An 18544-nucleotide genomic window follows, 5' to 3' on the forward strand; every position below is an offset into this window, starting at 1 on the left:
TGCTAATTTTATTTGCTGGTTTTCCACATAAAACTTGGTGAATTCACTTTTTGAACAGGATTCTGTGATCACCGTGATCATTTTGGTCACTATAATCATGAAATGAAATGTTCTCACCTGAGAAGCCTGTTAAAGAAGAATAGGCAATCCAGGAAATAACTGGACTAACAGAGGCCAGAGATCGCTAACTATGTCTATTCAAAACACTTTTCAAGACAATAAATACACGATTGAGACGATGAATGCATGTATTGACTGAATTTGCGTCTGAATAGCGCTCCCTCCGTGGGCGTGGCCGCATTAGCAGATAATGAGCTGAATCACGGACTTCTGACATGGCTCTCTTTTCATACAGATTACATAAACACAGACGCTTTGTTTTCGATTTGACTTACACGATTTAAAACCTGACATGTCAACATTTTTTCAGACACAAGTATAATTTTTTTATGATTAGTATTCACTAAGTTACAGTTCGTTTTCTGAGAACTATCAGATTCTTCGTTCAGAGGGAGATGAGAGATCACGCATCATGTTAGTTTTCTTTATTTTACAAAAAGTACAACATTTTGTTTTTAATCTGAGTGTACACAAATAAAAGATGACATTCTATAGTTTCAATTGATATATTACTTGTCTCTATGACAAAGGAGTATTTTAAGTCTGTTTTGCTGCAATGTGAAAAAAATCAAAATGCGCCGGCGTGTTACCCGACTCCAGAGAGGTAATGTCTTATTATGCCGCTTTCATCGTCGCTCAGATCGTCTTCAGAATCAGTGAGCGCTTGTTCATAAGCATCCGGCTTGTCGAAGAAGTACTTCAAAACATTTTCGGTGTAACGGCCACGGTTCTTCATTGAATTTTGATATCAGCTAGAGCCGGCCAGAGCGCTGCATAATAAGTAGCCACGCTTCCCAGTATGGAAATACACACAGACATGACACGCCCCTACTGCGTGCTAGAATCTCAGAAAAACAAGCTGATTTCAACCTCAAAATGTACGCTTTTAAATATACCAATACTGCTATCTCAAACACGGAAAGGCTTCTTCATGATCTCAACTAACAGATTCTGCAAAAAAACGAAAAAAAAAAATCTTTCTCATTTTGCTCAAGAGTTGTGCTGCCGACTTGTGTCCCTGGTTTCCGTGACGGGTCACATATATTACCAAGTACTTTCAAAGGTAAGTACACTGTACATGTAAGTGCACATACTGTAAAATAAAGTGCAACCCCAATACCCAACCCTATAGTAAGTGCATGTTATTAATTAATATAACTCAGTACTTATGTGTAATTACACTGTAACAACAACACTTTAAAATAAAGTGTAGCCTAATATTGTTAACATTGTTATACATATTAATGTTATGGTCACACTTTAGTTTAGGGTCCAATTCTCACTATTAACTATGACTTTTACCTCAATAACTCCTAATTACTGCTTATTAACAGTTAGTAAGGTAGTTGTTAAGTTTAAGTATTGGGTAGTGTGAAGGGATGCAGAATATGGTCATGCAGAATATGTGCTTTATAAGTAATAATAAACAGCCAATATCCTAGTAATGTGCATGCTAATAAGCAACTTGTTAATAGTGAGAATTGGATCCTGAACTAAGGTGTTACCAATATGATTGCTATAGACCATAATCATTACAATATGTCTTTACCATTTTTTTTTATTTTTATTTTTTATTGGTGGGACAATGTATAGTCAAGTCAAGTCAAGTCAAATTTATTTATATAGCGCTTTTACAATTGGTATAGTCAGGCAGCATCTGTGTACATAAAGAAACAAAGTCTTTGGAGTATGAAAGTAGACACATTACTTAAGTCAGTGCCTGCTAGATGGGCTGTTGAACAGATGCAGTTGGTTCTCAGACATTATATTGTACATCATCCTGTTGTTTGTTGTGAAGTTAATGTGATATGGGATTTTAAAAAGAGTAACATGAAAGTAACAAACCCTAGCTGAATCTCTGATGAAGATGGGCTTTGAATGTGTAATCATGTTGTTTGTAGTATGTAAACAGATGTTGCCAATTAGTAATCAGTGAATACATCAAGTAATGATCAATGAACACAATTCTCCACTGAGACGAAATCCACACAAACTGTTGCTTGCAATTCATCAGATTAAATTTAAAATGAGAATAATAGAAAAAGATTATTGTTAAAAAATGGTTTGAGCTCATTTTTTTTTTGTAATAACGCTGCTATACAAGCACTATACAAATAAAATTTACTTGATCTGTTCAGTACTATATTAATACTATAAAAATTGCGATAATAACGATGATGGAGAGCAGATCATTCAGGAGAAATATGACGTAAACAATGGACAATACATCAATATTTCATGGATTTAAAGGATTAGTTCACTTTAAAATGAAAATTACCCCAAGCTTTACTCACCCTCAAGCTAGGTGTATATGACTTTCTTATTTTTGATGAACACAATCAGAGTTATATTAATAAATATCCTGACACATTCAAGCTATATAATGGCAGTGAACGGGACCAACGAGTATGAACGAGTATAAACGGTTTAGGGTGGTTAATAAAAGGCCTCAAGGTAGAAAGAAAGAAAGTGTAATGCCTCTCACAGTTAAAACGCTTCCTACACCTTCTGTATTCAACTTTCGAAAAAAAACGTAACTGACGCGACATACTGACGCAGCGTCTTTTCGTAAGTTGAATACGGAAGGTGGTCTGGCGGAAGCTAGATATTTTACTTTATAACTTGTTAAATATAGATAATTTTCTTAAACAAATGCATCGCTTTGCTTCAGAAGGCCTTTATAAACCCCCCTGAACCATGTGGAGTACGCTTATAATGGATAGATGCACTTTCTTGAGCTTCATACTCATTGGTCCCGTTCCCTGCCATTATAAAGCTTGAATGTGTCAGGATATTTATTAATATAACTCCGATTGTGTTCATCAGAAAGGGGTGAGTAAATCATGAGGTAATTTTCATTTTAAAGTGAACTAATCCTTTAACACTTCTGTGGACAAAAAGTGCTGTTTCATTGACATTTTAACCAAGTGTGACAAATTGGATTCATTTCGTGATTGCTATTTCATAACAAAGGTATGATGTTTTGATTTTTGCGTGTTGTCGTTGGCACTCCCGACACCTGATCACAATATTGCTGTTGCTGGAACATCTATATTGTAGAACAGAACTTAATATAGTAAATGTATACCATGGTAAACAAAGTGACGTCAAGCCCCAAGTCGGGACAGTGTGCCTTAAGAGGTTAAACATTAGTGTCTTTTATCATTGTCTAGTATCATCATCATCATCATCATCATATCTTTCTGCCAAATAGTCCTTCATTAGCATAACTGTAGGCCATTTATGGTTGGCAAGAAATGCCACAACTTTGCACAAGAATGTGGAATTGTAATATGAGGTCACAGGTGTCTGCAATATTAATGCCATCTGTCATTTGTGTTATAGCTCCCAGGGCTGTTAAGTGCATGTGCTTGCATCTGATTTTAAAAGATTTTCTTTTACTGAACATCAGAAATGCTAGCTACGATGTTACTACTCCCATTTATATACAGTTGCATTCTGTGATCCATCAAACCAGGAAAGCTTTTGAATCATGTTTCAGAGATGTCTTGTCAGGCTCAACCATGCATCACAGTCTGGCACCCTGTTAAGGTTTTGGCAAAAGACACATCTGCATGATTGAATGCAGCTGACTTCCACACAATTACCTCTACTCTAACATGCATTTGAGCGACCCGCTCTTTTCTTCAGACAAGTAACTACCTCTATGACTTCATGAAAAATGCAGCTGTCTTCTGACTGTGTAAAGGCCTGTTCACACCAAGAACGATAACTATATTAGCGTTCACAGCAGCACACAATATCGTTCTGTTTATTCTAAGCACACACTGCAGTTCATGTTGTCTGTTGCTTTAAATGCTCAAGCTCGTTAAAGCAGGATGGATTCTCATTGGCTGTCATTGTTTTTATTGTTCATCAGCTGGGAAAAATATCACTCTGTAAGTGATTGCAGTGAATGTTCCTCTCTGCCGTTATTATTATACTTGTGGTGTGGACTCATTATTCTTTTATATTTACAACGATTTTTAGAACTATATCTTTATTGTTATCTTTATAGTTATCATCCTTGGTATGAACTGACCTAGTAGTAGACCTTCTGTTTGTGTGCCTCAGGACATCAAGCTAAATATTATATGAGCAGTTTTTATTTATTTATTTATTTATTTAGTAATTATAAATAAACAACAAAAAACAGTTAATTATAAAAAAAAAAAAAAATTAAATAAATTTAAATTAAATGCAAAATAATGAAACAACATTAAAGGGTTAGTTCACCCAAAAATGAAAATAATGTAATTTATTACTTACCCTCATGCGTTCCACACCCGTTAGACCTTCGTTAATCTTCGGAACGCAAACTAAGATATTTTTGTTGAAATCCGATGGCTCAGTGTGGACTGCATAGCCAGCAATGACACTTCCTCTCTCAGGTTCCATAAATGTACTAAAAACATATTTAAATCAGTTCATGTGATTACAGTGATTCAATATTAATATTATAAAGCGACAAGAATATTTTTTGTGCACCAAAAAAAGCAAAAACAAAATAACGACTTATATAGTGATGGCCGATTTCAAAACACTGCTTCATGAAGCTTCGGAGCGTTATGAATCTTTTGTGTCGAATCAGCGGTTCGGAGTGCCAAAATCAAGTGATTTCAGCAGTTTGGCGGTTTGACACGTGATCCGAATCATGATTCGACACAAAAGATTCATAACACTCCGAAGCTTAATGAAGCAGAGTTTTGAAATCGGCCAATACTAAGTGGTTATTTTGTTTTTTTGGTGCACCAAAAATATTCTTGTTACTTTGTAATATTAATATTGAACCACTGTACTCACATGAACTGATTTAAATATGTTTTTAGTACATTTATGGATCTTGAGAGAGGAAATGTCATTGCTGGCTATGCAGGCCTCGCTGAGCCATTTGTGTTCTGAAGATGAATGAAGGGTGTGGAACAACATGAGGTTGAGTAATTAATAACATTATTTTTGGGTGAACTAACCCTTTAATAAGAAAAAACTGGGTTGAATTTATTATAAATATGAATATTTAGTCAAAGTTAAGTTTTTAGGGTTCTAATTCTTAACCAAACTTACAAAAAATAATCTTAAAATAATTTTGGTAAAAGAGACAAAATGGTAATAGCGGTTGTCTTACTAATTAAAACACGGTTGACTCAATATCTAATAATAATTTTACTGTAATTGAAATTAAAATGATGACATTGTACAATTAAAATTTTTGGATACAGTCAGGAAGTTCAACAGGTTGCCTCTAAAGCTTCAAAAAAGCAATGGGACACCAGATAATACGCTACGCTATTTGTGGAAATTTCCATTACCGTTCCATGTTATTCCCATGTCTGCTTATACCGGAGCGGCATATTTTTATCCATCTTTTTTAGTCTGCTTCTCTCTCTTCCTTCATTTTTATCTTTCGTTCACTTCTCAGCAGTGTTTCCACCCCAGACATTTTCTGTCACAGCCCGTGAGCGACCACACGTTGATGGAGCCCTCCAGGAATTCAAAACGCCAGGGTGGCATTTTCTTTCAAGCGATTGGTTTCCTTAGTAATAAAGAAGTGGAGTCATTTTAACAGCCCGCCGCAAGTATGTTAGTAGTCTTTCTCCACCCTTCAAGCAGTGTGTGTGTGTGTGTGTGTGTGTGTGTGAGGTTACAACTGATCATTAAAATTCACACCCTCATCGTTACATCAACCAAGAATGGAGCCAGATTGTTAGCAGCGTGCACGTCCCCTTAAATGAAGAAGACCCTTGTGTGAAATGTCAAAAGTTATGTTTTATGCATGCTACTGTGCCTATTAAAACTAATACCAATTTTCAATTAATTTATGGTCTATCACGCACATTTAAACAGTAATTAGTGATCAAATTTATGAGAGCCTGGAGGAGACATCTGCCGATCGGGTTCACATTAATAAACACTAAGCATATTTTTTAGATTTCTCATGAATCAACACTGAGCAAAAAATCTTCGAACACAAGGGCAGTTCTTAGTCAGACTATACTAAACTGCTTTTTTTCTTGATACATAAGCTTAATTTAATGCCATTTATCTCACATTAGAAAGCAAATCAAGTCACTTTCAGACTCCAAAATCTCCAAAACTGATGAACTGAATTCTCCAAAAATTACAAAGCACAAATTTTCATTTGCTTCAAAACAAGAACATGCAATGCGCAAGTGCAGTCCTAAGCGCAAATTTCAGGTTTCTATGGGAACTGGCAGCTGCAGTGACGCAATTACTTTATCAATCAGCGATTGGCTCTTTTACTTAGAAGGCGGGACGTATTCCGCTATATTGCCCGTTGCAGTTTCTCCCATTCATAAATATTAGGAGTGAACCGTCTTTCTATATCTATAGTCTTTGGTCCACAAACTAAACTAAACCGCTTTTTTCTTGACACATCAGCTCAATTTAACGGCATTTATCTCACATTAGAAAGCAAATCAAGTCACTTTCAGACCAGTCTCCAAAAATTACAAAGCACAAATTTCATTTGCTTCAAGACAAGAACATACAGTTAATGTGATGAATGCACTGCACTAAAATGACTGTTCAATTGTATGGGGACTCCCTTTAAAAAAATCATGGCTCATAAATGTAAAGATACCATTTGTTTGCAGATGCCATTTTGATATTTTTGTATGCAATGCAAAGCCCGTTTGTTGAAGAGCTAAGAATTCAAAATAACAGCCTACATCTACTTTATAGATAGATAGATAGATAGATAGATAGATAGATAGATAGATAGATAGATAGATAGATAGATAGATAGATAGATAGATAGATAGATAGATAGATAGATAGATAGATAGATAGATAGATAGATAGATAGATAGATAGATAATTTAACATTTAATTGCAATTGTACAGAAAGTAATGTTAAAGGTGCCCTAGTTTTTTTTTTTTTTTTTTTTTTTTAATGTAATATAAGTCTAAGTTGTCCCCTGAATGTGTCTGTGAAGTTTCAGCTCAAAATACCCCATAGATTTTTTTTTTTTAATTCATTTTTTTAACTGCCTATTTTGGGGCATCATTATAAATGAGCCGATTCAGGGCTACTGGCCCTTTAATTCTCATGCTCCACGCCCACGGAGCTCGCGCTTGCCTTGAACAGGGCATTAACAAAGTTTACACAGCTAATATAACCCTCAAATGGATCTTTACAAAGTGTTCGTCATGCATGCGGCATGCATGCATCGGATTATGTGAGTATTGTATACTGTTACATTGTTTACATTTGATTCTGAATGAATTTGAGGCTGTGCTCCGTGGCTAACGGCTAATGCTACACTGTTGGAGAGCTTTATAAAGAATGAAGTTGTGTTTATGAATTATACAGACTGCAAGTGTTTAATAATGAAAATAGCAACGGCTCTTGTCTCCGTAAATACAGTAAGAAACAATGGTAACTTTAACCACATTTAACAGTACATTAGCAACATGCTAACGAAACATTTAGAAAGACAATTTACAATTATTGCTGAAAATATCATAATATCATGGATCATGTCAGTTATTATTGCTCCATCTGCCATTTTTCCCTATTGTTCTTGCTTGCTTACCTAGTCTGTTGATTCACCTGTGCACAGATCCAGACATTACTGGCTGCCCTTGTGTAATGCCTTTCATAATGTTGGCAACATGAGCTGGCATATGCAAATATTGGGGGCGTACACACCGACTGTTACGTAACAGTCGGTGTTATGTTGAGATTCGCCTGTTCTTCAGAGGTTTTTTAAACAAATGAGATTTATATAAGAAGGAGGAAATAATGGAGTTTGAGACTCACTGTATGTCTTTTCCATGTACTGAACTCTTGTTATTTAACTATGCCAAGATAAATTCAATATTTCATTCGAGGGCACCTTTAAGTACCATAAATTGGAAGTCGACACTGGATAACAGCACTGGAATGTTTCAATGTCAGTATCAATCAAATTAGCCGACTGGAACTGCTGTATAATATCCCTTTACACAGTACATGTAAAAACAAATCCATTCATTTTATAAATGATGGAAACCATATTGAGTATTATGATAGAGCTTTAGTGTGATATACAGTAGCTCCAGCCTTTCAACAATGTGTTACACACATTTCAACATAGCAAAGATTTGTTTTCCTGTACAAAAGTGACAAATATGGTCAAAGCTCAGAGCTGATAAAATATTCATCCATAAAGATGCCTCCGTTTTCATAAGAGTTTCATGATGTGCTTGCTAGGCCAGACAGAAAACTCGACAAGTTCCACAAGCCCACATCTTTACCCCTTGATGCGGACAGTGGTTAAATTGCTTGTGCAGTGGAAAGGGCCCTCGGCTTGCTTTAAAATAGACAAGGATATTATAATATTATAATGCTTATTGTACCATATAAATACACTTTTGTTCTCTCTCTCTTTGGTTATTTTTGCAGTCTTTAATTACCAAAAACGGCTTCAGTTTATGCCCTTAAATGGGGTTGGCATTGACCACACACTGAGAAAAGTGTGCATGTGTGCATTTGCGTATATTTGAGCAATGTGTCAGACTACATGGGCTGTTTTCGAGGGGGATGTGTGAATGTGCTGCAGTGCATTGTGGGATGCTTTCAGTGGGCGGGGCTATGGCAATGCGGGTCGGGCCTGTAGCAGGTATGATTCATCAGTGCACATAATTGACCCTGTGGGATGTGTGATGGAGGAGGAGACCATAGTATGCTCATCTCTTTTTTTCTTTTTCTTTTTTTTTTTCTTTTCTCTTGTGTGTGTGTGTGTGTGTGTGTGTGTTTACCGTTTCCGTTTTAGCTTGCTTTCTATTAGTATTTTTGCATCTCTCTATCTCTCTCTGTCTGTTTACAGTAACATAGCCAGTGAATTTCAGCGCACACACACACATGTACGCGCACACACACTCTCTCACAGAACACCATATGCTCTCTGCACCATCTGACTTTAATGATGGCCAGGCTCTCTGAACATTTGCAGAAGTATAAATCATTAAAACACACTACATACTACATAATTATCACCATATGTAGTACCGGTCAAAAGTTTAGACACATTCATATTTTTAATGTTTTTGAAAGAAGTCTCTTATGCTCATCAAGCCTGCATTTATTTGATCAAAAATACAAAAAAAACAGTAATATTGTGAAATTTTATTACAATTTAAAATGGTTTTCTATTTCAATATACTTTAAATTTATTTCTTTGATGCAAAGCTGATATTCCAGTCTTCAGTGTCACATGATCCTTCAGAAATGATTCAAATATTCTGATTTTTATAGTTATTATCAATGTTAGAAGCAGTTGTGGTGCTTAATTATTTTTTTTTTTAATCTGTGACACTTTTTTCAGGATACTTTGATGAATAAAAAGTTTTAAAAAATTACATAATTTATTCAAAATAGAAATCTTTTCTAACAATATAAGTCTTTTAAAAATCACTTTTTATCAATTTAACACATCCTTGCTGAATAAAAGTATTAATTACTTTCAAAAAAAAAGAAGAAAAGAAAGGAAAATAAATACTGACCACAAACTTTTGAACGGGAGAGTATATAGTTACAAAATATTTCTATTTTAAATCGATGCTGTTCTTTTTTAACTTTTCACTTATCAAAGAATCCTGATCACAGTTGTTAAAATATATATATATATATATATATATATATATATATATATATATATATATATATATATATATATATATATATATATATATATATATATATATATTAAGCAGCACAGCTGTTTCCAACATTGATAATAAAGCAGCATATTAGAATGATTTCTGAAGGATCATGTGACACTGAAGACTGGAGTAATGATGCTGAAAACTCAGCTTTGCATCACAGAAATAAATTATATTTTAAAGTATATTAAAATAGAAAACCATTATTTTAAATTGTAATAATATTTCAGAATACTACTGTTTTTCTGTATGTTTGATCAAATAAATTCAGGATTGATGAGCACAAGAGACTTCTTTCAAAAACATTAAAAATAGTAATGTGTCCAAACTTTTGACCGGCGTGTATATATATATATATATATATATATATATATATATATATATATATATATATATATATATATATATATATATATATATATATATATATATATATATATATATTACATTCGATAGATAGATAGATTAAAACAACATTCAATATATTACTAATTACATTTTTATATGTACAGAAAAATGAATGAAGTTTGCCCATGCAGAATTCATTGTTGATGCTGAGTTGCTATGCGGTTGCTAGAGTGTTTTGGGAGGTTTCTAGGGTTCTGCAAGGTGGCTGCTTACTAGACCAAGTCATAAGAGCCGACCCACCACAAAATCTTGATCTCTAGTTATGGCTCAGGTCCCTACTTCAGTATAAGCATATAAGATGTATCATTCACAAGGTGAAAATCATAAGTCTGACTGCATGCTTAGTACAGTAATAGCACACCTCTTCTCAACAACTGTACAACTCAACAATTTGTATCATTCATCTTTGCGGTATAAATAGTACGGAACGAGTTACGTGCTGAAGGTTAATACTTAATATTCTGTTTGAGCAATATTAGTATGCTAGTAAGTAGTATTTGCACTAGCAAGTACCACTGGTTAATAAATAAAGTATTTAATAACATGAAATACTTGTTAATGTAAAGGTATTAAATATATAATTCTGTGTATCCACAAGTTTGAACAATGCATCAGTGAATCTAACAAAGAAACGTATGTCGAGTAGCATCCAGAGGAGGGAGCCAGCGGACAGAACAAAGCCCTCCCCACGTCATTCATTAAACAGTCATTACAAACAGTCCTTGTCATCATATCATATCGCTTGATAGTCATTTGTACAGCGGCAGTACAGCACGACTACAATTCTGCTGTTTCCTATCTCTGCTGCTCTCTGAAACAAACACAATCTCCTGTACAGCGTTGACATTTGTAGCGGATACTTTGATATTTTGTTGTGAGATGCTAATATAAAGAGGCAGTGACTGCATGACTCACTAGTGGGAATGCAGACCTAATTTCTGTTGTGTTTGTGCATGCATCACACAAGACTATCTTTACATAAACAAATCAACCATCAGAAGTTGGTTTGTGTTCCTGCGTTTATGTTTTCAATCTCCTCTGCGAGTAATACCAGCTCGAGCTGCGAGGTGCCAGTCTGGGGTCTTGACAGCAACTCAGACATAGATGTCGTGCGGTGGGCAGCCCATCTAGATGAAGATTAATATCACAGACAACAAGCAGGTCGGGGCAGAGCTGCAGGAGCTGATTTGCTCAGAGAGATACAGAGAAACAGACACCTAAATAAAAAAGAATCGACTGCTAACCACAACAAACATCCAGAACATTGATTGTAGCCGAGCAGAGAATAAATCATGCCATCGCAGGAGATCAATTGAGTGAATGCAGAAACATCTATGCACATATTTGCATTCATATTTCAATATTTCACTCGAATAGGAACTGCAGGTAAAGTGGGACAGGTTAAACATCCTCTCAGATATACTGCCACCCAGCCAGGCCTGGGACAGAAAAAAATATTAACTGATTCAGATGTGTGATTTTATATTTATGCATTTAATTAATTTTACCTGTGTGTGTTCTAATGCAGTCTTGTGGACTGTCTTAAGAGAGTCAGTGAAAGTTTCATTCAAACTATTATCACCATCTCAGCTAAAGTATTGAATCAGCTGAGCTTTTAATTGGATATATAAGGTTAGTGGTTTCTTGTAAATGTTAGTGAGGTCAGTTACATTTGTGATAATCTTATACAATCTACTAGCTTATAATTGTTTCACACAACTTTCCTTCCCTTTAAGTTTCAGGCTGAAATTATTGAAATATTTTCGTGTATCAGTCAAGATATAGTGTATTTTCAAGATATCAGTAGTGTTTAAGTATTAAAGAAAGGGATTGTATGAGTTGCATTTGCCTATCTGTGTGTTTGAGTAATGCAGTTTTGACTGCTTGTGCCTTAATTTCCTTGTATCTTTGCAATTAGGTGTATACTGTCCAATCCTATCATAAGATCCAGGAGATATCTTTCTAGATGATGATACACATCTTCCCTGCCCTTGAAACGCAAGTTAAAAATATATATGTGTATGTATGGTCATGTCCAAGACATGCTTTGACATTTCCGAGAGCCTGGAGAATCCATGACTTTGTTTTGTACGTGTGTATTTGTGAGTGAAACGACAGGCACTACACATTATCCTTAAGGTCACATCAATGAAGTGTTACACATCCTTACACACGTAGAAGACGCATCGCACACACCGCAAACTCACCGCAGTACACGATCAGAAGCGCCGTCAACAGCAACACAGCCCAGAAAGTTGTCGACATCCTCGGCCAGTTAATCGCATCCTTACGCTTAATCGATCTGACCGCAGGAGCCATGGAAACGCGTGTCGTGAAATCGGCGATAAATTCAGCGTTACAAACCCTCCCGTCCTCTGAGGAAACGTCTCTCTCCACGAGTGATTCTTAAAAAAGACATTTTGAAAACAGACCGCTCATTTCCAAAGCCCTTCAGCAGTCTTTAAGTCCAGTATAAATCGAAAATAAAGTCTCTAGTTGACGAGTGATCTATTCAGTGTTCGGTATCCTGGGAAACGGATAATCCAAAACAGGCGCGTGAATTCAGGTTTTGTCATAAATATTAAACTGTCGACGGCACGTCGAATGTCCGTGTAGAAAAAACGAAAAGGTAAAGATTAAATCATTTACGTCGCAACGCCGTGAAAACTAGCGAAAGAACTGCTCAGTTGGTCTGCGAGGACGTGTTTTGATTCCTCTCAGACTCCCAGAGAAAAGATCCCATCGCAAACCGCCAAATATTCGCTAAGAGGGAATCGAAGTCTCGATCAAAAGACGATGAGGAACATAAAGAGCTGTGAGCAGATGAAATGGAAAGATCTAGAGAGCTCTGAAGCTGCGCAGACCGATACATGAACTGAAACTTCGTGCCGCCTCAACTTTTACTTGCACTGCATGCGAGCGACGACGCCAAAAAACTAGCACTCTCCAGTTATAATTAAGGAACCTGTTTAAGCGTGCAGTGCAGACATATTCCTTCATTACATCTTGACGCGACTTTGAAGCGTCTCGTCGAGTTGAAGTGTAGACGTATAGGTGCTGGTATACTTATTATTTTACCCTTTTCTTTTCTTTACCCTTTATTTCTTATATCCCCCAGTCTCATATGCTGCATTTATTATGTGAACGTGTGTGTGTGTGTGTGTTACAACATTTTCAAAAATTTCTTAAGATACAGCAAAGCTTAGAGCAGAAACTCAGAGCAGAGGACATGTCAAAGCGTTTCAGCACCACGTGATGTGGACAGCTCCTACTGTCATTAGAAAGTGACTAATTAGGAATCCAAGTCACTTGCAATGCTGTTATAATGAAAATGTTACAAGATGAAGCTGTGTTTACCTCATCTAACACTTTTTCCTAATTGTTATGACACCAACCTTATATTTCCTTCTGGGGATTTATAAATTGCCATCTTATCCAATGCTATCTTATTCTATATCGGGTGAATTCAGTCATATCAAATGCTATATTTGACTTAAAACCTGTTAATTTAGATATTATGACATGAAGCATATTTTTGAGCATTATAGATTGCTTAGTTACATTCAAAGTGAAAATAACAAGCTTGCAATGCATTGACAGTATCTTAAATTACATATAAATTAATTATTACTTTGACAATATCTTAAATTACAGATAAATTAATATACACTATAAAAGTAGTAACGTTAAAGAGGTTTTTCATGCTGATTTAACACATACCAATTAGTTTTGTTAATATAACTTAAAATCATTTTGGCTGAAATAGGTTGGGAATTATTGTCCTAGAATAGGATAGGATGGCACTTTATTAATCCTTTTTGGGAAACTGAAGAAAACATTAAATTGGGGTCTTTTAATGGCGTCACACCAATTAAAATATTTTACAGGTGTCAGATAAGGCAGACATATTCTTAATATGACCATGTTCTAATAAGAATTACAATAGTGAGGGCTGTCCACTTTGTGTAGTGCTGAAGTTCTTTAAAAGCTTTAAACTTTTTCTAGTTCCTCTATGCTCATAGAACCATTAAAACCCGATAAGTTCAGAATACTCAAAATTTTTGAAGACACCGATTACCTCAAAAAAATTAAGTAAAGCAACTCAAATCTTTTAAGTAAAGAATAATTATAAATAACAATTAAGTCAAACTGATTTTTATTTTAATTATAATTAATGTTTAAGTCCACTGTACTTAAAACTACTGTTTAGCATACATAATGTCTCTCATTTTTCAATTATTTTGATGCAGTGGTTGTAAAACCCGATAAGTTCAGAATACTCAAAACATTTAAGTAAACAACTCAAAGATTATTTTAGTAGAACCTAAAATGTGTTGTGTACACAAACTTGCTAATTACAATTAAATTGAAATGTATGGATAAACTAGCACCAAATCTTTATGGTTAAGTGTTAGTTAGCAACAGCACTACATCCTTACAGCATGTTGCTAATGTAACCGTCAAAGAGACTATCACTATTTACTTACATGAACTGTTAATCGTCATGCAATATATACACTGTAAAAAAAAAATCCTGTTGTTTCTACGGAAAAATACCGGCAGCTGTGCTTACCAGAACAATACTGTAAAAATGACATCAAACCGTAAACATACTTACGGAGTTACATGTGAATTTTACATTTTAAATATGTATATTTAACATCGGATTTCAGTACACTGTAAAAAAAATCCCAGTAAAATTTACGGTAAAATAACATATTTCATTAACTGATATAATGTTAATTTACCAACCTAATGAAGTACTAATATCTGTTTTGTATCTTTATAATACACTGACAGTCACCAAACACAGTGGTGATAAGAGTCCCATGATGAATCAAAGATCATCACAAGCAACTTTTCCACAAGCTGAGAAGGACAACACTAATATATAGAAGGTGCACACAGTTTCATTCACACACACACTAAACACCATCATGGTAACATGCATGAAATTTTAAAAATGCAATAAACATTAATTTAACAACATTAGATGTAACATAAAACCCTAATGTACATAACTGATTAGAAAAAAATGAGAAAAACTAAGAAGAAACAGAGTTATTTCAACAAAAATATATCAAATGTGAAGTGTCACGCAGGAAATTATGGGAATGTCAATTTACGGTTTTTCACTGTAATTTTTACAATGAATTGTTATTTTTTCACTTTCAAAAACTGTGAATTTAATGGTATTTTACCGTAAAATTACATTAAATGTACCGTTAGATGTATTACAGTTATTCACTGTATATAGTACGGAAACTTTCTGTAAACCAATTAACAGTTTTTCACCGCAGCATTTTTACAGTCTTTTACTGTTAAAATCACAGTAATTTTTTACAGTGTATAGCCTTGAAGTTTTGCAGCCCATTCTCAACCTAACCACAGGCACTATTCTTCACCACAATGGAAACCCTACAAAACTTCAACATAAGAAACACCTTTAAACACCAAAATAACAGAATATTAAACAATCTTGTGCAAAAACACACAAAATAACACACAATTTTAACATTTATTTTCCTGAGTGTGACGCGAAGCATGCTGGGAACTTGAAATCTGCTGCATCTCAGTAACAGAATATTTAACAATCTTGTGCAAAAACACACAAAATAACACTCAATTTTAACATTTATTTTCCTTAGTGTGACGCGAAGCATGCTGGGAACATCTCAGTAATGTTGAATTGATTCTTCTGATAACATCAGTTAGAGCAACGACATGATGTGGATGACTTAAAAATAAAAATGTAAGTATAAGGGTTTACTCAAAAAAAAAATAAAATAAATAAACTCCTCGTTCAGAAAATGTAATTGTTTTAAGTTGCATCAATGATTTAACAGACTTTAATTGTAGCATACTCAATCCTTTAAGTTATAAGTACTGTTTGGGTTTACAGTGCATCATAGTATTCTATTATGAACATTCCACAGAATGATGAAATGAACAAACTTTTTGCATATATTGGGAAAACCTATCTGATCCTCACTGGTGCAGCTGTTCAAAGAATTTTAGAGGGAAGTAAGATATCCATTTCAAAATTAGTATTAATTCTACACATACAGCATTGGTGTCTCTAGGACCCTAAACATAACATAAAGTCAATATCCACATATTATGAAGGTTAAATGAAACAATTGCTTTTATTTATATTTATTATTTTGTTTATATCTATCTTATATTTATTTATTTAGCTCATAAATAATGGTAAGAATACCCACTGAAACTCTCTCAAAGAGATGCACTGCATAAGAATAATTTCCTAGTGGAGGCATGAGCCGAATTTACAATTATATTGTCGTAGATCCATTGTGTATTTCCCATTAGGCAATGGCACACTATGCAGGTGCTTTGAGGTGTTTCACCCTTCCCCTGTCTCTTCAAAGTGTGAGTTTCCATTCCACTATGTCCCTTTCAGTAGTCTGCACTGCTCTGGCTCTCTGTGGTTGTGCAGTGCACTACTTAGCAGGAACGCCTCTTTATGTAGTCGCTTGTGATCGACTGAGCGTTGACCTTTCACATCACTCTTCTTTTGATCTTTCCACACTCTGCTTCCCCTGTATCAGAATAGAGATTTGTCTTTGAACTCCAGCATGGAGCCTTTCCTCCTATGTCTTTTCTCTTTTATTTGCTGTAATTTTCCAAATCACAAAAACACAAAGCCAGATTACTGTGAGCAAAGAGGAGACCGCTGTAAGGAATGTTGGATATTTTATTACCAGTGTAGTTCTTCTTTCATAGTTCACCACAAAAATAGTAATTATTTTATTATTTATTCACATTCATATTATTCCAAACCTGCATGATTTTCTTTGTTACCTAGCACATGAAATGAGATGTTTAGCAAAAAAAAAAAAACACTGAATGAAAGTAAAAAATTACAAAGGTTCCACAGAGACATACTTTTATGACTAATATCTCTTTTTGTGTTATGGAGAAGAAAAAAATCATACAGGTTCATAATGGATGAATTTTAATTTCCGGATAAACCATTTCATCAAAATATAAGAACTTTCTCTGCCTCTTAAAAATAACTTTCCTTTTCATTTGGCGGCATGGATGGGGGAAATAATCAAATATAATTCAAACACTTCCTTATAGTCTCATAATTCTGCCCAACTTAAACTAATGTAACGCAAAAGATGACAAGGAGGTGTGTTTTTGGCTCGGTACACATCCCTAAACTAACTCGACTATGTGCCACTGGCTTGTATTTTCACACTCTGAAGAAGAAGGAATTTCATAGATGTCACAGTTGAGTTCAAAGAATTTCACTCCTGAATGGTTGCCAAGCTTTGGGATAAAATGGTGTTGACTGGCATTTTTTCCATGTCAAAATGCTTTGTTTAAGAAAGAATATTGTTTACGGAAGAGAAAAACTCACTTAATCTCCTAAAGTAATAAGTGGCTTCTGTTTTTGTCACATTTTGCTTACTTTTAAACCCTTCTATTTTATTCTTGATATATATCATTAAGCTGCCTTTGTTTTGCTTTATAGAAGTAGAATAGGAGTAGATGCTTTCATGAAGTGTAAAATAAGGGTTAATCCCTCTACATGAAGAGGTAATCCTAACCTAACAGTTTTGACCTGGAAGATTGACCCCCATTTACCCTATTCTGATCATGTCAGGTCCAAGAAGAATCAACAGTCAGTCCACGTTTTATTTGCTCTCATTTACAGAATAAGAAAACATCCAGACTGCCATTTGCTTTACATTGTTTGATAGTGGTTGTGGTAGTTTCCCTGTGAAGTAATTTCTTCTCCAAAACATGTGACTTGTTCCAAGGGTTTTGGAAATATGAGATCTCTGGCTGTGGTCTGAAATAGCATTGTTATTTCCAGATCTAATGGAAGCACGTTATCAACATGAGAGCGTGTTCTCTGAGATTTGGGCTGAAATGATTCTTGAGTACCTAAGAGAAATAGGCTGTGGTAGTGTGCCGTCTTGCAACGACACAGAATCTAACAAACATGATTTAGGGTACTTGTTTCTTAGCGCATTAGCACCTCTTCAACCTATATTAACAGAAAAAGAGTGGGAAAATAATAATAATTGGTACTACAATAGAAACAATACACAGGACTAACAAGCAAGTTGATCATTAGTTTTGTGGATTCACTATTAGCATCCATTTATTATTGAATTCTGCCTGCAGCCTTTATATGACTCGGAAATGCAATGATTATTGAGTTGTTTACTTGGGTGGAATTCAGACAGTAATTTTAGCAACAGCTCCATTCCGAAAGCCTAAATTATTGCTTGAAACATCCTGCCAAAAGCAAAACAAAATGAGATTTGTCATAACCAGCAAAGGTTTGGATGTTGCAAGCAAGCCAGTGTGTGCA

General features: G+C 34.9%; 1 protein-coding gene across 1 annotated transcript in view; it reads right to left on the reverse strand.

Annotated features, from left to right (window-relative positions):
* tafa5a (TAFA chemokine like family member 5a) overlaps window positions 1-12516 on the reverse strand; it is a 153460-nt gene extending 140944 nt beyond the window's left edge. Inside the window, exon 1 of the mRNA XM_067393126.1 lies at window positions 12402-12516. Within this exon, the coding sequence (XP_067249227.1) occupies window positions 12402-12513 (112 nt within the window). The 5' untranslated portion in view covers window positions 12514-12516. The remainder of the gene's footprint in view (window positions 1-12401) is intronic.
* Between the last annotated feature and the right edge of the window lie 6028 nt (window positions 12517-18544).

Source organism: Chanodichthys erythropterus, chromosome 8 (assembly GCF_024489055.1).
Source record: "Chanodichthys erythropterus isolate Z2021 chromosome 8, ASM2448905v1, whole genome shotgun sequence".
NCBI lineage: Eukaryota > Metazoa > Chordata > Actinopteri > Cypriniformes > Xenocyprididae > Chanodichthys > Chanodichthys erythropterus.